The following is a 25,740-nucleotide window of genomic DNA, read 5'->3' on the forward strand; positions in this document are numbered from 1 at the left end:
CTTGAGTTTTTTTAACAGCAAAGTGTTGACAAATCAGTTCACATTCAAATACCTAAACAAACTGATGGTAAAAGGGATAAAGGCAGCCCAACCCCAGTCTAGTTGCTTCATAAGACGCTTTACTTGAATTGAATCAAACTGAACTATTGTCTTCTGTGGAGCTGCTCTAGAGCTAAATCACATCTTTCAACATCAGACTGAACTCAACTGATCAATTCTGAACTGGCTAAAGCTGAGTAACAGAACTGCTTATAGTTGAACTGTATTTGCCTCAAAATTTGATTTAATTCACACTGTTATAACACTGAACCAAGACTAAACTGACTTGATATGAACAATGGCACTGTTTTGTTTTTGAGCTGCTTTACTGCAGAATGTCTCCATAATTGAGTTTCCATAACCGATTCTGCTATTTTTCCTGTAAATCACTGTAAAGCTAATTTGACACAATATGTATTGTAAAAAGCAGTACACAAATAAAGGAGACTTTACTTGACTTCCTAAGGAAGGAATGTGAATATTATTCTCATTATTTATCTGAATTTCTTTAGGAGACTGTAAGGAGAAAAAAAAAATGTAGAAAACGGATAATATCAGAAAATGCATTTTCCCTAAAGTTTACTGACGTTTGCTTCAACACTAACACACAACACATTTCAGCATATGGGAAATACCTGTGAAAGAGCAGTACGGAAAATAAATTTTTCTTAGAGTGTATTTTACTTTCATGACATTAGCCTATATATTTATGAAAAATAATCAAAAAAAAACTAATATAAGTGGTCAAAACACATATTCAAAAAATTCAATAAAAAAAACATAAAAAAAATTTCCCAAAATAACAATACAAAAAAATTAAATAAAATACTCACATTGTCCAGAATTGTCCTTCCTTGAAATTCAATTTGTCTTTACAAAAACAACAAATTCAAACACACAGCTCTACTTTAACAAACTTTCTCAACAATAAAAAAAAAGAACAATAATAAGGGCTGCTCATCCAGAACACCTTTTTGTATTCAAAGCAGAGCTTTTTCAGTGTTTTTTTTTCTGCAATATTAAACAGGCACTATAATGACTGTGCCTAAAGCTACAGTATATCTGTTATAATGAGTGTTACTGTCATTGTAACAGAATACAACGTACTCAGTTACTAACGTAACCTCAGTTCCCTGAGATATGGAACGAGTACTGTGTCTGTTTAAGACGCTTTGGGGAAAACTCCTTTTTCTCCAATGACTGAAGCCTTTCAATAACTCAGTGTAACTGACGGTAAAGCCCGACAGAAATGGGTGGGGTCTTCTGGCTATATAAACGGCACATATCGTTCCGTATATTGTTCCGTATCTCAGGGAACCGAGGTTACGTTAGTAACCAAGTATATTCCCTATCAAGAATTCACTCGCACTGTGTACGTTTAAGCCGCTTTGGGGAACCAGCAAAATCCGCTGTGCTATGCTAGAGGAACTAATAATACTTGAACTTGCCTTAAGCACCCAAGGGGCCCAGAGGGACCAAGTATTTTGCAGGGAAGCCCCTCAAAAGGCAGTAGGGCTAAACTCAGAGAGGTCAGCCCAGCCTTGTATAATCGTCCCGAAATAGTACAGTACAGCCGCGGAACTCACTGAGGGCCAAGAGCGTACATGGAGGCAAACGCCAAGCACAACTCTTGGAGGAAGTGCTGATAGAGTTATTACCTGTGCTCTAAATGGTGAAGAGAGCGTTTTAGGAACATAACCATGCCTTGGTTTCAGGATGACCTTAGAGACGTTGGGCCCAAATTTGAGGCAGGTGGGGCTCACTGATAGTACCTGCAAATCTCCCATGCACTTTACCGATGCTAATGCCAGTAGCAGAGCAGTCTTAAGCGTCAAGGGACAAAGGTCAATGGACTGTAGCGGCTCAAATAGGGCTCTTTAGAGCCCTCAACACCATGGGCAGATCCCATGTAGGGACAGTGATGGGGCGAGGCGGGTTGAGCCTTCTAGATCCCTTCAGAAAATTAACAACCAAGTTGTTCCTACCCACCGAATGGCCAGCTATAGGAGCATGAGAGGCTGCTATGGCTGCTACATAGACCTTGAGCGTGGAAGGGGAACGGCCATTATCCAATAACTCTTGCAGGAAGGATAATATCAGAGATATGTCGCATGAGATTGGGTCTGCACCACAGGCTGTACACCAGGCTGAGGCGTAGAGGCATCTTGTAGACAGTGCTCTAGCCTGAGAGATTGTGTTTAGCACGTTCTTGGGGAGGTTCGCAAGCTCCCATCAAGAGACCAAAGGTGCAAAGCCCACAGCTCAGGCTGAGGGTGCCATATTGTTCCGTTCGCCTGAGAGAGGAGGTCCCGTCTCAGGGGAATGGGTCAGGGGGCTGCCGAGAGCAGCCGACACAGCTCTGCAAACCAGTGCTGGTTCCTTCCAGAGCAGGGCCACCAACTGAACCTTGCATCTCTGATCCCTGATTCTCCTGATCACCTCGCCTGATCACTTCGCCTGATCACCCGCAACATGGCAGCCATGGTGCTTCGCGCTCCAGTTGTTTTAGGGTTTTTGTTAGTTTTTCCTGGTTTTTGTTTTTCATACTCAATCAGTTTCAACAGGGATGAACTGCTGAACATTCAGCAGAACACACCACAAAGTCTCCTACCGGTTTTCGATTATTCAGATGTTTGGCTGATTGTTGTAGTTGGTAAAGGGTCTGAATCTCACACTTCAGGACACGCAGGCAGGGGAAGCGAGATGGCTCGCTCGTCGAGCTCAGGAAGTGCATATTTTTAACGCTGTTGCCTAGCGTCCATCTGGCAAATCTCCGCTCTCTACCCAACAAAACGGATGAATTTCTTCTGCTCTCCCGGACAAATAAGGATTTCTCACACTCTGCTGCTCTGTGTTTCACAGAAACCTGGCTGAATGATGCTGTGACGAGTGGGGTGGGACTCGAGACCGGTGAGTGGAGCAGGTGTCGCTCATGTCCCAATCAGTCCACCGGCCTCGCTCCATTCCCATGGCTCTCGGCCCCGCCCCACTTGACACAGACGCCATTCCTGACAGCGCACTCTATCTGTCCGGCTTTCAGCTGTTTAGAGCAGATTGCGACTCAGAATCAACAGAGAAATAGAGCGGCGGCGGGACATGCTTTTACATCAATGAAAGGTGGTGTACAGATGTAACTATGTTAAAGAAGATGTGCTGTCCTGAACTAGAAGCGCTCTTCATTAACTGTAAGCCATTCTATTCACTGCGGGATTTTCACTCGTTCATTCTTGTGAGTTTTTACATTCCTCCGCAAGTGCACGTGAGTCTGGCTTTTCAAAAACTCAATGATCAGATCACACCCGGACTCTGTTTTAATCATTCTCGGGGACTTTAATTTAAGCATGCTACATGTCCCACCAGAGATAGTAATATACTAGATCACTGTTACACAGCAATAAAAGATGCATATCACTCTGTTCCATGGGCAGCTTTGGGACTGTCTGATCACTGCCTGGTTCATCTTATACCAAACTACAGGCAAAAACTTAAATCTGCTAAACCTGTAGCAAAGACTGTAATGAGATGGACCAATGAAACAGAGTTGGCTTTAAAAGACTGTTTCGACTTCACTGATTAGAGTGATTTGAAGCTGCTACCACCGATCTGGATGAACTCACAGAGACTGTAACATCCTATATTAGTTTCTGTGAGGATATATGCATTCCTACTAGGACTTATTTAACATTCAAAAATGATAAGCCATGGTTTACAGCAAAATTGAAACATCTTCATAAGGCCAAAGAGGATGCCTACAGAAATGGGGACCGAGTCTTGTACAATCAGGACACTAAAAAACTGAAAAATCAGATCACATCCCATAAAACAACCTACGCTAAAAAGTTGGAAGATCAGTTCACTTCCCATGACTCAGCTTCAGTGTGGAAAGGTCTGAAAGCCATCACAAACCACAAGACACCATCCCCCTGCATTGAGGCGAATCAACAACTTGCTGAAGACCTGAATTTATTGTAGATTTGACCCCCCCATCCGTTCTGACCATGTCTTTACACAACTATTAACACCTCCTGCAATCCCCCCTCCTGTTCCTCAAATCAGTGAGGACAATATGCGCCAGGTCTTCAGGAAGAACAAAAGAAGAAAGACATCAGGCCCAGATGGTGTTACACCAGCCTGTCTGAAAACCTGTGCTGACCAGCTGGCCCACATCTTTTCACAGATCTTCAACAGATTTCTGGAGTTGTGTGAAGTCCCTTCCTGCTTCAAACACTCCTCCATCATTCCCATTCCAAAGAAACCCAAGATAACAGGACTTAACAACTACAGACCTGTTGCTCTAATGTCTGTCGTCATGAAGTCGTTTGAAAAACTGGTTCTGGCTTATCTGAAAGACATCACTGGACCCTTACTGGACCCCCTGCAGTTTGCTTACCGAGCAAACAGGTCTGTGGATGATGCAGTCAACATGGGACTGCACTTCATCCTGCAACATCTGGACAAAACAGGAACTTATGTAAGGATCCTGTTTGTGGACTTTAGTTTTGCTTTCAACACCATCATTCTAACATTCCTCCAGATCAAACTAACCCAGCTCTCTGTCCCTAGCTCTATCTGTCACTGGATCACCAGCTTTCTGACAGGTAGGCAACGGCTTGTGTGTCAAACAGCCGCTCCACCAACACTGGTGCCCCTCAGGGATGCATTCTCTCCCCAGTGCTCTTCTCACTGTACACCAACGACTGCACCTCTAAAGACCCCTCTGTCAAGCTCCTGAAGTTTGCAGACGACACTACAGTCATCGGTCTCATCCAGGATGGCGACGAGTCTGCTTACAGACAAGAGGTTGAGCAGCTGGCTAAAACAGTGGAGATGATAGTGGACTTTAGAGAAACCCCCCTACACTAATATGATGACTAAGATGGCGGCACGACAGCAGCCGCTCTAGATCCAAAAGGGGCTATTTCTGTGTTTTTAGACCGTTCTATGGACAGCGGTACAACCAATGTTCATATATATCATCAACAGGCCCTACTCAAATACAGAAATAATCCTGAAACTACACTGCGAGACGACCTACTAGCTCTTGGCTTACTACGGAGACCAGGCTCCCAATCCCCGACGTCACCTGATGCCAGGAACCGGGGAAGGGGACAACGAAAGCAGTATGAGAGGAAGCATAAGCGTGGGAAGAGAGTGGGTGTCTGTGCTGGGCTAAAAACATTAGCCTAGAAATGCTCTCCAATGTCTGCTCCCTGGACAATAAATTGGACTACATTCAAGTTCAACTAGCTACACGGAGGGAGTTCAGAAACTGTTGCATCCTTGTTTTCACAGAGACGTGGCTCAGTAACAGAATTACGGACACTGCCATTCAACTAGATGGGTTCGCTGTGTTTTGTGCCGACAGAGACAAAGACCGTGTGGTAAGGCTCGCTGCAGCAGATTGTGTGTTTGCATCAACACAAAATGGTGCACAAACTCTGTACTGGTCTCTAGATACTGCTCATCGCTAGTGGAGTTTGTGGCTGTTAAATGCAGACCTTTTTATTTACCATGGGAATTCACCATAGTGTTTGTTGTTGGAGTGTACATTCCTCTTAGCGCTAATGCTAAAGATAACGAGGCACTCTGTGAATTGTATGGGGCTATCAGTGAACTACAAAACACACACCCTGATGGACTGTTTATTGTTGCGGGAGATTTCAATCATGCAAATCTCAAAACAGTACTTCCTAAATTCCATCAGTATCTGGACTTTGCAACAAGAGGGACAAACACGCTGGATCTTGTTTACACAAATATTCCCGGCGCGTACTGCTCGGAGCCCCGCCCCCACCTCGGCTACTCAGACCATATCACTGTTATGCTGATTCCAGCATACAGATCAGTTCTGAAGCAGATTAGAACCTGGCCGACAGGAGCCATTTCTGCTCTCCAGGACTGCTTTGAGCAGACTGACTGGCACATATTCAGAGAGGCTGCAACAACTAGCAACTTCATCATCACTGATGCCGAATATACGGCATCGGTGACCAGCTACATCAGGAAATGCATTGATGACATCACAGACTCCAAGACAATCACCACACACTCCATCCAGAAGCCATGGATGACTGCGAATGTGTGTGCACTGCTGAAGTCCCATGACTCTGCCTTCAGAACAGGTGATAAGGCAGCACTAAGAGAAGCAAGGGCCAAACTGTCTCTGGCAATCAGAGAAGCAAAGCGTGCACACTCCCAGAGAATCCACAACCAGTTCAGGGACAGCAACGACACTCGGCGTATGTGGCAAGGAATCCAAACCATCACCAACTACAGGCCAACACCACCTACCTGTAACAGTGATTCCTCCCTCCCAGATGCACTGAATGACTTCTACACACATTTCGAGGCACAGAATGATACCATTGCGAGGAAGTTCATCCCCCTCTCGACGATCAGATACTGTGTTTCTCCAGAGATGATGTGAGTAAGACTCTGAGCAGAGTTAACCCACGAAAAGCCCCTGTGCTGATGAAGTCCACAATGTCCAGCCTCAACGACTACCGACCCATTGCACTCACACCCATCATCATGAAGTGCTTTATAAGGCTTGTCATGAAGCACATCAAGAACCTTCTTCCCCCCCACACTGGATCCACTACAGTTTGCATACCTCCCAAAACGCTCAACAGATGATGCCATCACAACCTCCCTACATCTAGCTCTCACTCACCTGGATAAAAAAGACACACATATCAGAATGTTGTTCATAGACTTCAGCTCAGCATTTAATACAGTCATTCCTCAGACCCTGATTGAAAAGCTGAGCCTACTGGGACTGAACCACTCCCTCTGTAACTGGATCCTGGACTTCCTGTCAGAGAGACCTCAGACAGTCCGGATCGGAAACAGCTTCTCCACCACCACACTGAGTACTGGAGCTCCCTTAGGCTGCGTGCTTAGTCCATTGCTGTTCATATTGCTGACCCACGACTGTGCAGCAATGCACAGCTTGAACCACATCATCAAGTTTGCTGATGACATGACCATGGTGGGTCTTATAAGCAAAGGTGATGAATCAGCGTACAAAGAGGAGGTAAATCGGCTAGTGGACTGGTGTAAAGTTAACAAACTGTCCCTGAACGTGGACAAAATTAAAGAGCTGGTTGTTGACTTTAGATCACATACCAACCACTCTCTGCTGAACATCGATGGCTCCTCTGTGGAGATCGTAAAGAGCACCAAATTTCTTGGTGTTCATCTGACAGAGAACCTCACCTGGTCTCTCAACACCAGCTCCATAGCAAAGAAAGCTCAGCAGCGTCTTTACTTTTTATGCAGACTGAAGAAAGCACATCTCCCACCCCCATCCTCACCACATTTTACAGCGGGACTGTAGAGAGCATTCTGAGCACCTGCATCACTACCTGGTTTGGGATTTGTACCATCACAGATCTCAAGACCCTGCAGCAGATCGTGAGGACAGCTGATAAGATCATTGGAGTCTCTCTCCCCTCTATCACAGACATTTACACCACATGCTGCATTCACAAAGCCATCACGATTACTAGCGACCCCACACACCCCTCACACCAGCTCTTCACCCTCCTGCCATCCGGAAGAAGGTACAGAAGCATTCGGGCCCTCACAGTCAGACTGCGGGACAGTTTCTTCCCTCGAGACATCAGACTCCTCAACTCCATGTGAACTGACCTGACAACTACACTCACACATAAACACCCCTACTATAAATACCTGAACCACAAACACCTGAAATCCAACTTGCATACTTTGCACGTCTGCACATTTGCATAAATCTTCCTCAATATTGTGCTTTGTCTATTAATATTGTGACCTGTACTATGTATAAAAATATGTATGTGTGTGTATATATATATATATATATTCCCCCAGGCAATCTACCTCATAAACAGTTAAATGTTCCCCACTTTATGCAATAAAAATGTGCAATAACCTTATATTTATTTGTTACCTCCTCCATTCTAGTACATCCCTGCATCTCACTCTATTCTGTTCCATTCTATCATCTATAGCACAACTGTTCATACAATTTATTTATTTTTTTATTTATTTTTTAATATTTGTCTATTTATATTTACATATGTATTTTTGTTGTTGTTGTTGCTGTTTTTGTCTGTGTTGTTGTTGTCTCTGTGTACTGGAAGCTTATGTCCAAAACAAATTCCTTGAATGCGCAAGCATACTTGGCAATAAAGCTCTTTCTGATTCTGATTCTGTGGAGTCAGATCGATCGGGGGGAAAGTATAAAGGAGGAGGTTGGGCCAGTCATGGGCCGATGCGTCCCTGTCCTTCGAAAAGTAAGTTGGGCAATGAGAGTTGTCTTCTGAGGCAAGAGGTCGACCTCTGCCCTGCCGAAGATCTCCCAGATTTTCTGAACCATTTGAGGGTGGAGCATCCACTCCTCCAATGCTCTCAGCAAGCGCAAGTTGAGCCCATTCCAAGAGGCGCTCCACTAGTGTGAAGAGGCGCTTCGAGGAGAGACCACCCTGGCGATTTAAATAGGACACTACCGTCATGCTGTCCAAAGAGACCAAGACGCCGTGTCCCCTTAGGTCTGGCAGCATTTCCAGGCAGCTGATGTGAAGCCGGCCTTCCTCTTTCAACCAGTGGCCGAAAGCTGGTTTGCCATCGCACAGCGCTCCCCAACCCATGTTGGAGGTGTCTGTCGAGCAGACCATTCCCAGGGGCACACCCTGTTCCATCCACTGATGATCTTTCCAAGGGGCCAGGGCTGTTACACAAGCCCGGTCTACCTTGATGCAAAGGCATCCGAGACGCCAGGCGCTGGAAGGAACTCGTGGTTTCAGCCAGTACTAAAGGGGCTGCATGTGGAGCAGGCCCAACTGTGGTACCGGAGACACATAGGCCATGAGGACCAGCATCCTCTGAAACACCTTGAGAGGGCGAGAGGCTCCAACTCTGAATGAGTCCATGAGCTGCTGAATGGCCAGCGCACATTCTAGCATGGCTATCTCCCTCATTTGGGCTAAGTCTAAAACTGTTCCCAGGAACGATATCCATTGGCCGGGGAACAGCGCGCTCTTGATAAAATTTACCCTGAGTCCCAGGCATTCTAAGTGGATGTGAAAGTAAGCGTCTTTCAGGTCCAGCGAAAAGAACCAGTCCCCTGGGCATACTTGTGAGAGGATCTGTTTCAATGTAATCATCCTGAATGGCCGTCTCATGAGGGCACGATTCAGGTGCCTGAGATCAAGGATGGGCCTTAGGCTGCCATCCTTCTTGGGGATGAGGAAGTAACAGCTGTAGAAGCCTGACTCGATCTTGGCTGGGGGAACTCCACACCTCAAAACGACACAAAAACCATCACCCATAATCACTTGACACTTCAATCTTCACTCCGAACCAAGGTGGAGACCATGCCGCTGAAACGCAGGGGTTTGTGTTTTATTTTTCCCGCTATAACAGCAGTTTGTTGTGTGGACGCGATCAGGATGACGCCTGAGGCATAGGGTCCAACACTATCTTGGGTCGGGGGCCCTGGCGTTTAGGTAAAAAATTGGTAGAGTCTGGCCGAGTGGGAGCACTGGCAAGGTTCGGGCTTAGGAGCCGTGGAAGCAACCGGCGGGCTTTGCAGGATGCTGAGTCAGCACATTTTTGGGGAGTGACTAGAAGCAGCCTTTGAGCTGGAGTGTTTTGGCAGGAAGTGTCGCATTGCCTGGGACGACTTCTGTGCAGCAGTAAAACGTTCAGCGAAACCGTCAAGTGCAGGTCCAAACAGGCCAGTAGGGGAAACCGGGTAGTCGAGGAAGGGGTCCTTAGCCGCGTCCTTGATCTCCATAAAGTTAAGCCATAGATAACATTCCTCCGCATCTGAAGCCTACAACATCATGCTGTCATCCATGGTGTCACACTCACTTCCTCCAAATGAGTCCAGATCGCTCGCAGCCACAGAGGGACGCTGGTCTGGGAGAGAGAAGTGGACTGGGGAAACCTCTCTAAGTGGAGAGAGTAATGGCACATGGGGGCTCAGCCGGCGTGGGCTCACTCGTCACCGACTGCTAAGTTCCTCTGCCCCGCTGCTTTTTCCACACAGGATCCTGGGAGGAAGAAAGCGGGAGGGCGCAAGGGGCGGAGTCGCTCTCTGAAAAGAAAGCTTTCCACGAGCACAGAGAGGTGAGACTCATATCCTCGCAATGAGGATATTCCGCCTCAATGAGTGCTGCTTCAGCGTGGGCAGCACCCAAGCATGAAACACACTCGCCGTGACCATCAGCGGCGTGCAGGGGAGTGATAGTAATGGCGTGGCATTTGAACTAACGCAGAAAATTTGCTCTTTTGAAATTTGCCCTTTTATATCGCTGGATAGCAGCAGGGAACCGGAGACCATCGCTGCTGCAGGGTCGCATGAAGCAGCAAGAATGGCCAAGCAGGAAGGGGTCTCTCGATCCGATTCAAGGCTTGATCATGGCGATGGCTTTGTAGTCTCATAGAGCGAAGATCAGTAGTCGTCGCTGAAGAAGAATAATCTGAGGATCCTATGGCGATGTGCCGCTTATATAGCCAGATGACCCCGCCCATTCTGATCCACTCCACTGCCGAGCCATTGGTTAAATTTTTATTCACTGCACGAACCAATGGCCGTGCAGTTACACTGCGTTATTTAAAGGCTTCAGTCAGTGGAGAAAAATGAGTTTTCCCCAAAGCGTCTTAAACAGACGCAGTATGAGTGAAGTATCGATAGCTGCCCCTTTTTCACTCTACAAAGTACACTTTCTTTTTACATCCGCACTTAATTTTTTTATAAAGATGACAACTGACATGAAAATGGGTAGTTTGTGATATTGTAGTTTGCATGTTCTCCATGTGTCTGCTAGGGTTTCCACTGGGTGCTCTGGTTTCCCCCAAGACATGCAGCATCATGTGAATAGGACACTGTGAAAATTGTCCATAGTAATTTTGGTGTGTGTCTGTGTGTGAGACCCGCGGTGGACTGGCTGCAGCCCACCGTGACCCTGCAGAGGATAAAGGAAAATGGATGGTTGGATAAAATGTAAAACATAGTTTAGACTTGAGAGCTGTATTAAATGAGTAAAGGTTTCAGTGGCATCATAATGATGTAAAATCCCAAACGGTGTTTGAAATATTATTGAATGTTTTTATTGAAATGTCTTTTCATTTGCATATTTTTTTTTCTTTTCTGTTTTTTTTTTTTTTTTTTTTTTTTTTTGTGAAAACAGCACATGCACAGAGCAAGAACAAACAGCAGAGGGCACCATTTCCTCTGTAAACGTATTTTAAGTTTGTGTTTCAAAATCTGTAAAGAAAATTAGTTAATTGATTTTGATTAATTTTACAGAAATAGTAATCTCAGGCACTTAACGATTCGGTCAAATGAAAAGCCTTGATTGAAAAGCCTTTACAGATGCGTTCTCTAGTGAAAAATAAATATACACAAATTTCTTTAAAATACATTTAGTTCATGCTATACTACAAATACTTTCACATATTATTTACATATCACTAAACCGCTATACTTAACGTTTTATTCACTGCATTTCTTGTATCCTTTCCCCAGTCATATCCTTTGTCGATGTCTCTATCCCTTCTCTGCATTCTTTTTCTTGTGGCTAAGCAGTAACTGAGTGCCAATATGATAGCACCCATATGTAAAAAATAATTATATATATATATATATATATATATATATATATATATATATATATATATATATATACATATATATATATATATATATATATATATATATATATATATATATAAATATATTTAAAATACATTTATTTCATACCAAGTATAGTTCAACTCTATTCATATATTTACTGACACATTGCTCAAGACTTACCGATAAAAAAATTATAATTAAACTTTATTTGGACTACTACTTGTACACTATGCACATTTTTTTAATATTAAGCCTAAAATGTGTTTTAATTTCACTATTTATGATGATCGTATGATCTTTGCATAACATAAGTCTTTAAATGCGAAATTTAAAATGTAACTCAAGTATACTTGCAATAGTTCCACTTTAGCACAAATATACTATAGTATATGTTCATTTGGACTTCAACACTACTTCAGCACAATTAAAGTGCATTAAGCACAAAATTTCAAATTGTTCCAATTCAGCAGACTTTAAGTATACCAGTTTAGTATTTGCAGGGTATTTTTTTAAGTACATAAATATGTAAATGTATTTGTAGTATACTTAGCCTGAAACAAATGTGTTTCATATACATTTTAGTATATTTATTTTTCACTAGGGACATACCATCAGAATCAATGAAAGTTGTTTGTTACCAGCAAGTGAGCAACACTTCACTGACAATGAGTTCTGGATATTTCATTTTCTCCCTCATCATGCATCTTTTTCATGCACTCATTTTCTCCCTCATCATGCGTCCCTCATCTTTGTCACAAAATAAGATTAATAATTCATCTTCAGCAGTAAAAAAAAAAAAAAAAGTTTTCTTCTCATGGTTGACCTACCCGGCTTACATGTGGTGTCAGCCATTTTTACTCAAGTGCTATCCACTACATTTCTCAGTGTCAAAAGGGCGTAAGTGCAGTTATGCCCTTTTGGCACCAACTGGCTTAGTACGTTCAGTGTTAAGTCTTTCGGTTTCTAAAGAATAACTCCAAAATTATTAAGAATTCACTTGTGTTCTTTTGGCAGTAGAAAGAGCTCATCAAGAGCTTTCATTTGATGTATATAAATCTCCATTTCTCCCAAAATGTCACTTACGCCATTCTGGTTCTTATACCCCTCGATTTATTCATTGTTTAATTTCAGCAACAATTTATTTATTGCAGTCTACTCTCCATTCACTCTCAGAAAAAAAAGTTACAAAAGCACAAAAAGGTACACTTTCGTATCTAAATGGTCCATTTTGGTACCTAAAGGTACAAAAGTGTGCCTTTTGAAAAAATACAGCTTTTTTTCTTAGTGTTGATGTTCCTTCCTTGCCCTGCTATCAAGTGCAGCATCTGTGTAATGTGGCAAAAGCAACAATACATTTATATTTCACAATCATTGTCCGTAATTGAATAGTTTAGAGCTTAATATTAAACCTGGCATTAGATTCATATTACTTTTTTTATTATTTGTTTGATATTTCATATAATGGGTTTATATTGCTGTGTATGGCACGCACAAACTGGAGAAAAATTCCATTTTACACAAAACTGACCATAGTGCACATCCATATCCTGGTTTATAGGATCATATACTATCAAACATACACAACCCTGACATTTAAAACCCTAAATAGCTGAATGACTCAAGGAGGTATTGCAGAAAACGACTTTCATGGTGTGTGAAATTTAATTTTGTCACTTAAATTCTATATTAAACATGACAAAACTGCTGTAAACAGTTTGATACCGGCAACAAACAACCTTCTCAATGAACAGTGTCTCTCAATTTAAGGTACATTTTATTTCACAAAACAAAACCCTTGTGAAAGATAATGAAACGTGCAGAATGGCTCATAATTCAACAGAAAGTTGCAGTATGAACTGTAAGAAGTCGATAAATGGATTTCAGTTTCCATTTCACAAGTTTATCAGAAAATCTGTCTACTGAACAAAACTGTTTTTAGAAATTCTTTCCCTTTTGACAGATATCACTTAATGAATTTTCCAAGTAACAAAAAGTAACTAAATTAGCTTAAAAGGTGATCAGGGCCTTATTCTAAAACATCTACAAATATTCTCTCACTATTATATGAATAACAAAAATCAACATATAACATATCATACATATCACCAAGATACATCATAAATAAGGACAGATCTACAGATGTTTGATTTTGGCCTTTCACACAAAACACAAACAACATAAATATCTAGAGTAACATACGTCTTAGCAGCTCCTTTAGGAAACTCTGAACATCTCACCACAGTAGGATTTTCATAGAGGTATGCTTGTTTGCAGAAGTTGGATATTGCATGGTTTCATTGTCTGACATTACAAAGAATAAATTATAAACAAACAGATACAACACATAACCAACTCTCAGTGGTTTCTATAATAATTCTCAATATAAAATTGCTTCCAAGTGAGCAAAATCTAAAAACTAAAATACTGTGTAATCAAAATACAGCTTATTATAGAGGATTTCACATTTGGGGTCCACTAAATAAAAAATACTCAAATTTCCCCTTTAGTGCACTACATCAATTCTAATATATTCTGAAAATTTCTTTCGAGTATTCTATATATTACAAAATGACGTGTAGGAACTGAGGTTATAACAATGGTGCGAGGATGATTAGGAAGCATTCTTCACTTCGATATTATTGACTAGACCCTAGTCTCATCGCAGTACTCATACTCTATGCAATATTATGGATTCATTTACAAGCAGCTCTGCGTAACAATGCATATCATTTACAAACAGTAAATATTTTATATAATGCACTAAAAAATAAACTGATAAGACCTCTGATTTTCTCTTAATACTGAATTAATACTGAAGTGACAGAAACTAAGCATGTTGGAAAAATAAACACAAAACTGTCTCCAAATCCACCTAAAAAGTGAAAAATGTCATTTAGTTTGACTACCAATTGTTTGCTGGTCTAATCTTTCACGTCAAATGCATATATATATATATATACATACATGGTTGCCTGCAAAAAGCATTTTCTGTGAATTGTGCAGATATATTTCTCATGTCCAGGACTTGAGCAGGGTTTCTATGCAACACCTGAGATGTAAAAAATACAAGGAAAAATGTAATTTCAGTGTTTTTGCATGCAAAATTTCTAAACACTTTTGCATTCTCACCAAAAAACAAAACAAACAACAAAAAACAGTTTGCTTGTAAAAGCCCTTAAATGCAGTTTCTTGGGTGAACACACACTTTTTTTGTGGGAATGTAATGCATTCTCACTCGAGTTTTGTGATCCCCTGAGAAATTTTGTGTTTGCTCACAAATCTTTTGCATTCACTTGCAAAATTACTGTGTTTCCCCTGTAACACTTTACACTTGCTCTCAAAAGAATTAAACCAATATATATATATATATATATATACAGGTCCTTCTCAAAAAATTAGCATATTGTGAAAAAGTTCATTATTTTCCATAATGTAATGATAAAAATTAAACTTTCATATATTTTAGATTCATTGCACACCAACTGAAATATTTCAGGTCTTTTATTGTTTTAATACTGATGATTTTGGCATACAGCTCATGACAACCTAAAATTCCTATCTCAAAAAATTAGCATATCATGAAAAGGTTCTCTAAACGAGCTATTAACCTAATGATCTGAATCAACTAATTAACTCTAAACACCTGCAAAAGATTCCTGAGGCTTTTAAAAACTCCCAGCCTGGTTCATTACTCAAAACCGCAATCATGGGTAAGACAGCCGACCTGACTGCTGTCCAGAAGGCCATCACTGACACCCTCAAGCGAGAGGGTAAGACACAGAAAGAAATTTCTGAACGAAATCCTGGGAAATACAGTTCCCAGAGTGCTGTATCAAGGCACCTCAGTGGGAAGTCTGTGGGAAGGAAAAAGTGTGGCAAAAAACGCTGCACAACGTGAAGAGGTGACCGGACCCTGAGGAAGATTGTGGAGAAGGACCGATTCCAGACCTTGGGGGACCTGCGGAAGCAGTGGACTGAGTCTGGAGTAGAAACATCCAGAGCCACCGTGCACAGGCGTGTGCTTTTGAACCAGAAACAGCGGCAGAAGCGCCTGACCTGGGCTACAGAGAAGCAGCACTGGACTGTTGCTCACTGGTCCAAAGTACTTTTTTCGGATGAAAGCAAATTTTGCATGTCATTCGGAAATCAAGGTGCCAGAGTCTGGAGGAAGACTGGGGAGAAGGAAATGCCAAAATGCCTGAAGTCCAGTGTCAAGTACCCACAGTCAGTGATGTTCTGGGGTGCCATGTCAGCTGCTGGTGTTGGTCCACTGTGTTTTTATCAAGGGCAGGGTCAATGCAGCTAGCTATCAGGAGATTTTGGAGCACTTCATGCTTCCATCTGCTGAAAAGCTTTATGGAGATGAAGATTTTGATTTTCAGCACGACCTGGCACCTGCTCAGCAGTGCCAAAACCCACTGGTAAATGGTTTACTGACCATGGTATTACTGTGCTCAATTGGCCTGCCAACTCTCCTGACCTGAACCCCATAGAGAATCTGTGGGATATTGTGAAGAGAAAGTTGAGAGACGCAAGACCCAACACTCTGGATGAGCTTAAGGCCGCTATCGAAGCATCCTGGGCCTCCATAACACCTCAGCAGTGCCACAGGCTGATTGCCTCCATGCCACGCCCGCACTGAAGCAGTCATTTCTGCAAAAGGATTCCCGACCAAGTATTGAGTGCATAACTGAAAATAATTATTTGAAGGTTGACTTTTTTTTGTATTAAAAACACTTTTTCTTTTATTGGTCGGATGAAATTATGCTAATTTTTGAGATAGGAATTTTGGGTTTTCATGAGCTGTATGCCAAAAAATCATCAGTATTAAAACAATAATAGACCTGAAATATTTCAGTTGGTGTGCAATGAATCTAAAATATATGAAAGTTTAATTTTTATCATTACATTATGGAAAATAATGAACTTTTTCACAATATGCTAATTTTTTGAGAAGGACCTGTATATATATATTTCAATGTTTTTGTGTTCGCTCACAAAACTTTGCATTTTTTGCAAAAGCATAGAAAATAGTTTTTTTTCACCATCACCAGTTTCTCGAGTGAAAACACAAAAGAGACAACGCAAATGTTTTCCAAGCAAATGCAATTTTTTTGTGTGAACATTATATTCACTTGCAAAACTTTTGTGTTCCCCTGAGAGATACTTTGTTTTGCAAAAGATTTGAAATATAATTTTCCTTCCCTTCTCATATTATAGTTTCTTTGGGAAAAGCAAGAATTTTTGCAAGTAAACACAAAAGATATGAACTAATTTTTTCCCACTTGTCACTGCTCATGCAATACGAGCAAAGAAAAAAAAACTGTTTCTACAACAGGGATCAAGAGCAAGATTAATCTCCTTTAAAAAAAGTCATATTAATATCACCTTATATTTATAACTGTGAAAAATAAATAAAAAAACGAATGTGCTTAAAACAAAACAGAATAACTGACAAAAAATCTTGTTTCGTGATCCTAAAATATTAGGAGTTTGTTCGCAAGGTACCTGGGATGCAACTGATTGATACAGGCAGTTTTTGACAAAAGTGACGAAAAAACTTGGCAAAGCACCACAATGTTCAAAAGGTTGCACAGAGATGCTCTTGAATCTTATTTAATACAACCATATTGTATGTAAAGCTATAGGACAGAAGGTCCACAGCACCTGATGTCATGCCAATACAGTGCCACAGATCAAACTAAGCTGTGAGCACCTGGAATGAATACATAAATATGGACCAGCTGCAACTCAGGTATGAATAAAAAGTATCGCTATCTGACTAAAATAAAGTGACTAAACCTCAGCCTCACTGCAACCCAACTATTGGCAGCAATGGCTGGTGCAGCTGACATAACATCCTCATTGCTACAGTAATGGCTCTTGACATGTTGTGTAATCACAGTTTCTACAGATTAAACGGGTTACGAAAGGTTGGATGGGTTAGCCAATTATCTTCTTGACTAGACGAGTGTCTTGGTATTGCTAGCAGTTCTGTAAGAGATTCACACTGACAAAGTGAGCAAAGTCACTGATTTTCAATGGGAGTTGGTGATTTAGGGAAACATGAGTGACAGAGTGTTGCAACAAATCACATTTGTTGTTTTATAACTATATGTAACTGAGTGGAAATACAATGCACCGACTACAAATAGAGAAATGAACACACTAATTACCTTCATAAAAAACCAACAAAATAATCACCACCCTGGTTTCCTCAACAAAAACCCAATAGGATTTTTTCAGTGGCTTTTCTAAGCCTACTGCAATCAGAAGAAAAATCAATTTCAGTTTTATTTAAAAAAAAAAAATCCCTGAAAGTTTGAGTAAGAATAATTTTCAAGAGAATGATTATAAACACAATGAAGCTGTAAAAGCGGACTAGTGAGCAGATGAGTTTTCCTGTTTGGCGGGATGACGCTTAACATTCCTGACAACCTTTTTAGTCCCATTTAGCGACTTTTTAGCAACCTTTTTCAAAACAAGTAACTTGAAAAATGAAAATTCTGTCATTAATACTCAGCCTCATGTTGTTCCAAACCTGTAAGACCACAAATTAAGATATTTTTGATGCATCCCGAGAGTTTTCTGACCCTCCCATAGACAGCAAGGTTACTACCACAATCAAGGCCCAGAAACATAGTAAGGACATTGTTAAAATAATGCATTTGACATCAGTGGTTCAACCGTAATTTTACGAAGCTACCACATTACTTTTTGTGTGCAAAGAAAACAAAAAATAACCACTTTATTTGTCTCCTCTGCATCACCCTGGCATCACCATTGTTTACGCATTGACCAGAACGTGGGTCAGAGAGCTCTCAGATTTCATTAAAAATGTCTTCATGTGTGTTCCGAAGATGAGTGAAGGTCTTGCGGGTTTGGAACGACATGAGGGGGAGTAATTAATGACAGAATTTTCATTTTTGTGTGACCTATCCCTTTTTTAAAAAAATCACCACAAGGGGATATTACAGATGTATTTTATGTTCTAACATAAAACATTAAATATCTTGAGCTTGTGTTCACCACGTATCTTATTTCAGGCATTTAACCAAAAACCCACTGATTTGGGATGATGAAACCGGAAGTTTAAATGCTAACTCTGAGTTTCCAGGCCTACATAATACATCATCCCTGCAGCACTCCTGATGTAGAAATCCTTCTAGCAACCAACAATCCACTAAACAATTTACTCTCTGTCAGTGCGAATGTGCCTTTAGAGATGGGTTATTGCAGTTTTAACATAGTAAAATTAAAACATTTCTGTCAGAGGCCCCATGAATCATGTGAAGGACTTGTCTGTGCTGGTTATTGGGGCTGTATTTTGACTTATCTTACACCTGAATGCAAAATATCACGCAAAATACCTTAGTTATGACTGACTGGTCAATACTGTTAGATTATAATCAGCAAGTCTGTAAACTTACTGTAACCTCACAAGTAATTCTGTATTCCTTGTACCAGTTTTTCACAAATCCGTGAGCCAGATGAAGAGTCTATGCACTGAGGTCTGAGAGAATATCGTAGCAGTTAATCCCTAAAGCATGGCGATGCTTTCTGGTGTACAGTTGAGGTGTGTGGAAGTGCTGCTGCCTCCAGGTGACTTTAGACTGCGGGCACCGCATCCCATTGCAACACCCTTCCCAATACCCCCCATGATGACCGCTGACCCTGGATGATGATGTTGACTGCGCTTCATTAAGGCCGCCATCATGGTATCACTGTTGACAGTGCCAAACTCATAGGTGAAGGTGCCGTAGTACACCAGGACCAAGACAGTGAAGACCCATTCACAGATGGCTGCGGCATGCTGCAATACATAACTTTCATGGACAAAGAAGATACCACCTGAACAGGATGTTAAGGAATTGGCACAATGAACTTAAAGCGATAGTTCACCCAAAAATGAAAATTTGATGTTTATCTGTTTACCATTTATCTGTCCAGGGCATCAAAGATGCATCCAAAGGTGACTTTGTTTCTATGAGAGAAAAAAAAAACATGCACAGAAAAATCCAAATCAAACCCTGCGGCTCGTGATGATACATTGATGTGTAAAGACACAAAACGATCGGTCTGTGCAAGAAACTGAACAGTATTTATATCGTTTTTGTTTTACCTCTGTTTCACGCAATGTCCGAACTGTTAGAACTCTTGTGAACGCGCATCACAGCAGCCTGCATCATCTTCTTCTTGTGGCTTTATAAGTGCATTACCGCCACCTATCTCTCAAATAGACCATTAACACTCTATCTACAATATCAATCAGTAGTGTCAATGGTCCACTCGAGAGATAGGTGGCGTTAATGCCCTTATAAGTCTGCGATCCGCCATAAAGCCACAAGAAGAAGATGATGCAGGCTGCTGTGAAGCGCATTCACAAGAGTTCTAACAGTTAGGACATTGCATGAATCAGAGGTAAAAAACTATATAAATACGGTTCAGTTTCTTGCATTGACCAATCGTTTTGTGACTTTACACATCAATGTATCGTCACGAGCTGCAGGGTTTCATTTGGATTTTTCTGTACATGTTTTTTTCTCTCTCACAGATTCTGTGACCATTGCCAAGCACTGTACTGCTGAGAGACTGCAACGCCTGAAGCTAAAAATCATAATTGTGTTCTACTGAAGAAATAAAGTCACCTACATCTTGGATGCCCTGGGGGTAAGCAGATAAACATCAAATTTTCATTTTTGGGTGAACTATCCCTTTAAGCATGAATAACATTGTTTACCGTGATCTTTGTTAACTGTGATGTACTATAAATGTTTTCTTTTTTGCTGTAATTTATCTAGTGTATTAATCTAGTGTATTAATTGATCTATTTGCACTGTTAATGTAGTATTGGGACAGTTGTGGCTGTGGTTAAAGAGTCAGACTTGTAACCCGAAGGTTGCAGGTTTGAGTCTCAGTACCGGCAGAAAATGTAGGTCGGGGGAGTGAATGACCAGCACTTCCTTCCACCTTCATCATTACCCACAACTGAATGTGTGTGTTCACTACTCACTGCTGTGTAGGTGCACTTGAATGACATAAATGTAGAGCACAAATTCTGAGTGTGGGTTACCAATAATTTTTGTGTTTTTTTTTTTTTTTTTTTTTTACATTTAGCAACTTCTGTATTCTGTTTACGTTTCTCTCACTTTACTCAATGTCTACTGCTATTAGATACTTGAAACTTGCCAATCAATGCTTTTCTTTGTTCTCTTGTTTTAAATGGTTCTATTTGTTTCTTTTTTGTAGACTTTTTACTTAAAAAAAAAAAAAAAACTTCAAGCACTGTCAATTTTTTTATTTTCTTTGTTGTATTGTTTTTATTTTGTTTATATGTTGTTAATTGTGGACTGTTTTGCTAAAATAAATAATAATAAAAAAAACTTCAAACGTTGTTTAATGTTTTCTTTGTTGTATTGGTTTTATTTTGTTTATATGTTGTTAATTGTGGACTGTTTTGCTGAAATAAATAATAAAAAAACCTTCAAACGCTGTTTAATGTTTTCTTTGTTGTATTGGTTTTATTTTGTTTCTTTATTGTTTATGGACTGTTTGAAAATTACTTCTAACACTAAAATACTTCTAGCACTGTTTATTTACTGTCATTTGACTTGCTGCTTATAATTCATATTTAGTTCATTTTATTCCATTTATATAGACTAAAATATACACTTTAAAATCTCTTGAATAATTAAATAAAACACTGTAATTAAAGGCCACACGCCATTATTTTAATTGGATTTGTTTACATTAACATTAAAGAATACAATGTGCGTAATTTCACATTAGTTTTGCTGTACAGTAGTATTAAAACTGGTACTGCGACTCGTGAAATTTCACTGGCATTGGTACAGACTACTGAAATATATGTACTGTGAAAACCCTAGTAATTAAGCTTATTTACTGGACATTGCATCTTTTATCATCTACTGTTGCTGAAAAGCAAAAAGTCAATCAATGCTGTGCGTAAGTGTTTTTAAGATTTCCACGCCATGTTCAAATGTGTCCATCTAAATTTGATTTTCATGTATCATATCATGACTGATTTCCAATGTCTTCCTTCAGGTCAAACATAAAGTGTAGTAACACTCATAGTAAGGATACTGAGGAAAAGCGAAACCAGAGCTCCGGCTGAGAGAGCCACGCGCACATGAGCCATCCAGTAGTCCAGCGCTGTCTCTGCTATACGGTACGTCAGGACGCACTGCAGACACACAAACAGCAAGCCGGCAGGGAAAGCTACACCCGCTCCCACATAATGAAGCGTCTTGGCATGATCGACCTAAAAAAATGGGTGAGGGGGAGAGAGGAATAGAAGTTAGTTTAGATTTACATAATGGGCTGAAGACAAAAGTCCATTCTCGCCTTCTCACCTGAAAGTTGCCAACCATGACCAAACCCAGGGCATTAATGCAGCCGGACACCAAAGCACTTGTGTTGGTCCAGCAATGATGGCTGTGTTCAATCACTTGAGCATAACGCAGCATGCACACCATAACCACTGCAGGAATACATCACACACACACGCACAAAGAAGTATTTTAATATTGACATAAATCACACAACTTCTTTGTGGAGTTCATTTTGAATATAAACTTATTTGGTTATTTATTCAATTTTAAACTGTAATTCTTACCCATAAAAGCCCCAACATTGCCAATCAAACTGAAGAGACAGCTCTCTGGTGGATAGCAACCACATTTACTGTAAAAAGATCAGAAAATCAGATATTGGGCAACCTTTTCACAAGAAGGTGCAAAACAGTAATACTAAAAGGAGACATCTTCAAAATGTGGTCATTTTGTGATATTCCAGATAAATTCAAAGTAAGTCTCACCTGATGAGGGGGATATCTTGAAGAGTACAGCAGGTTTTTGGGAATCCCCTCTTAGCCGTTTCCTCTGTACATGTCAAATTGTATGACCTACATTACAAAGAATCAAGCATGAAAGAACAGTCTTAACAGCATGTAGGTTTTTGGATTTGGGATTTAACTCTGTAAAGAATGACTTGTAAAATAATAGTGTTTTTTTTTGGTGCAGGTGCTGATATTTATCTGGCCAAAAAGTAAATTCTGATAGCTTGCAAATAAAAAACATAACATAAAATGCACTTAAATATCAGTTGTCACCCAATAAATTCCAATAATATGTCTTAGTAAAATCAATGATATTTAACTACTTATTTTTTATGATCAAAGCCCTGTTGTTTTTACTGTGAGGGTAAAACTTATAATGCAATGCAAAACAGTTGATGACTGAGAGGTGTACAAATCCTCAACACCCTAATGTATCATATTTAATATGCACATTTTAAAATGATTCTTCTAAAAATAAACATATGGATAATTAAGTAAACCTTAGATGCTTCAGTCAAATAAATGTTAATCTTGAAATACTACTAACAATGTAAAAGTTACTCTTAAGTACTTTATTTAATAATCAGTAAAGATTTTAGAGCAAACAGACATGTGTCCCCTTACCTGAAAAGGGAATATATTTAGAATTACTTTAAAATGCTATTTACTTGCTAAAAAATGGTACAAAATATCAGATGACAGAAGACATGAAGTGGATTGTGTACAACACATTTCTCAGCCAAGTTTCAATTATATTGATAAGTTAAAGGCTAGAAATTTGTGTATCAAATATGATGCAGTAGGCTTTATAGGGTTAACTTACCAGTTCTCAACAGGACAAACATGGTGGTTCATAACTGCCATGGCGTAACTAGTGAACAAAATATTTTATGGTTATTTGTTAAAAAGTACATGACTTGACTGTATATACTGTAGTAAAAGAAAAACAGTAGAGACTGGCTATGTTCAATTTAATGTAAAACGTCTGGCTTGAACTATCCTTTTAACATTAACACTTACACAATCCATATCCCTGTGATGGAGAAAGCGGACAGGCTGACAGGCAGAACAATCCAGGCAGTCATTGCTCAGTCTGTGAGAGGCCTGAGAGCCCAGCATGAGGGTGTGCAGGACTGGGGCTATGGAGACAGTGTGAGACACCAGCAAGCGAAGCCATGCAGTGGAGGGGGGTGTGGACCAGTGGGGGAGACGTGGTGATGCTCCTTCGACTACATCTGGAGACTCGCTGATTCCCCGCAACCAATAATATCTAGTGGAAATACAGAGACATCGTTCATAGATGTTTACTCAGATACGAAGACACAAGGATACAGTATTACTGAAATACAGTTAGGGACAACTGAGACACTCTTGATTTGTTAAATTACAAACATGCAACAGTGATGACACCCAACATATCATATTTTGTGTTACTATTTAGTCTTGAAAATATGTCATTCACATGATTTCATTGAAGTAGTAAGCTGAAGACTGCCATCAACAAAATATTTTAGTAAAAAAGGACTTAACTCACTTCAAGTACACACGTACGATGTAAATCTCATATAAACTTTTGCTTTGAGTGTGTACAGGATAAAGGCATAAATGAATGAGTGCTTTTGACTCATATTAAAGGTATAGAATGTAATCATATGATCCCTACGTTGTGAGGTGAGTACTTATTTAAGTTACACTGATTTCTATTGAACTCAATATTATGATCCAGTCTTGATGGCTGACAGATTTGTAATCGGAGACATGAAAGGTCATATGAAGCACAAAATCAGATCAACAACCTGCCAGCCGCACGTAGTAATAATAATAATGTCCCCTTTAGCCCAGATCAGCCTCAATGTCACAGCAAACACACTTAAAGACCACACGGATGTTTACAATTGTAACTACAGGATACTTAATGATTACACCAAAGTGACAATAAATAATAATGAAAGGTATTGTTTTTAAACATAAAACTCAACATCGTGTAGCTTGCAAGCTATCCAGCAGACGCTACTGCAAGTAAACAACTTTTTAATACTTAAAAAATAACCTAACAAACTAAATAATCAACATACATACTCAACATCGTTTTAACTACGGCATTTGAATTACCGTACATTGACGTGTCATTATTGAGATATTGTGTTTTGATATGTAAAGGCGTTATCTTACCGCAGGCCCCGCGGCTCCTGAGCGGATGCTGCTTCTGCTGCAGTGCATCTCAAACCGGTGTAAACACATTCATCAACAGAGGAGGGCGCCCTCACCTCCCTTTGCTTCTGCATGGATTATGGTGTTTCTATAGAGTTTTAAGAAATACATTGTGCATTTTGTTCTTAACTATAGTTTACAAAACAATGTCCTCTTGGTCCGAAGTTTATTTATTTCAGTAAACAAAGAAATACATAAATAAATTTAGAGGCTCGTAATTGTCATTCGGTCATTACTTTATATTATTTTATCATACTCAGAGGCCATAAATGCATTGTACTATCAGGGTAGCAGTAGCACTTGTAGGATTTTGTAATTCTTAGTTATTAAATAGGTTATAATTTGTATTTATCTGTTACTGTACTGTAAATAATATTGATATTATATATTTATCTTTATCCTAGACGTTGTATATTGTTATATCGAATGTCATTTTATACAAAATACACTTTTTCTGGCTTATCTTTTACATCACCATGGTAGAACACATGGTGAACACGATGTGTGATCCTGGACCACAAAACCAGTAATAAGGGTGAATTTTTTTAAACTGAGATTTATACGACATCTGAAAGGTGGAGTAAGCTTTCCATTGATGTATGGTATGTTAGGATAGGACAATATTTGGCTGAGATACAATTATTTGAATATCTGGAATCTGAGGGTGCAAATAAATAAATAAATAAATAAATAATATTATTATTGACAAAATCAAAGTTGTCAAAATGAAGTTCTTAGCCATGCATATTACTAATCAAAATTTAAGTTTTGATATATTTACGGTGGGAAATTTACAAAATATCATCATGGAACATAAGCTTTACTTAAAATCCTAATGATTTTTGGTATAAAAGAAAAATCGGTAATTTTGGCCCATACAATGTATTTTTGGCTTTTGCTACAAATATATCCGTGATACTTAAGACTGGTTTTGTGGTCCAGGGTCACATATAGGCCCCAAAGTAAACTGTTTCCTGTGAATTCAGGAAGTTGCACTGTTTGCTAT

The 25,740-nt window shown here is 39.9% G+C and overlaps 1 protein-coding gene across 1 annotated transcript; it reads right to left on the reverse strand.

Moving 5' to 3' along the window:
* Positions 1-18,634: 18,634 nt before the first annotated feature.
* On the reverse strand, positions 18,635-24,846 carry tmem150ab (transmembrane protein 150Ab). The gene is made up of 8 exons (XM_019110130.2): positions 24,696-24,846; positions 23,544-23,793; positions 23,347-23,394; positions 22,503-22,589; positions 22,302-22,369; positions 22,039-22,166; positions 21,770-21,947; positions 18,635-19,516 (listed from the first exon to the last, which is right to left on the reverse strand). Exons 2-8 carry the CDS (start codon positions 23,606-23,608, stop codon positions 19,206-19,208), a joined length of 885 nt encoding a protein of 294 aa, XP_018965675.2. The 5' UTR covers positions 23,609-23,793; positions 24,696-24,846; the 3' UTR covers positions 18,635-19,205.
* Positions 24,847-25,740: the final 894 nt, after the last annotated feature.

Source organism: Cyprinus carpio, chromosome B5 (assembly GCF_018340385.1).
Source record: "Cyprinus carpio isolate SPL01 chromosome B5, ASM1834038v1, whole genome shotgun sequence".
NCBI classification, from domain to species: domain Eukaryota; kingdom Metazoa; phylum Chordata; class Actinopteri; order Cypriniformes; family Cyprinidae; genus Cyprinus; species Cyprinus carpio.

Coding starts and splice junctions, on each gene's coding strand:
- tmem150ab (XM_019110130.2), bottom strand. CDS start 23,608: ATGACTGCCTGGATTGTTCTGCCTGTCAGCCTGTCCGCTTTCTCCATC. Junction 23,395..23,543: donor ATCACAGGGATATGGATTGT/GTAAGTGTTAAT, acceptor TTTGTTCACTAG/TTACGCCATGGCAGTTATGA. Junction 21,948..22,038: donor TCATGGTTGGCAACTTTCAG/GTGAGAAGGCGA, acceptor CCATTTTTTTAG/GTCGATCATGCCAAGACGCT.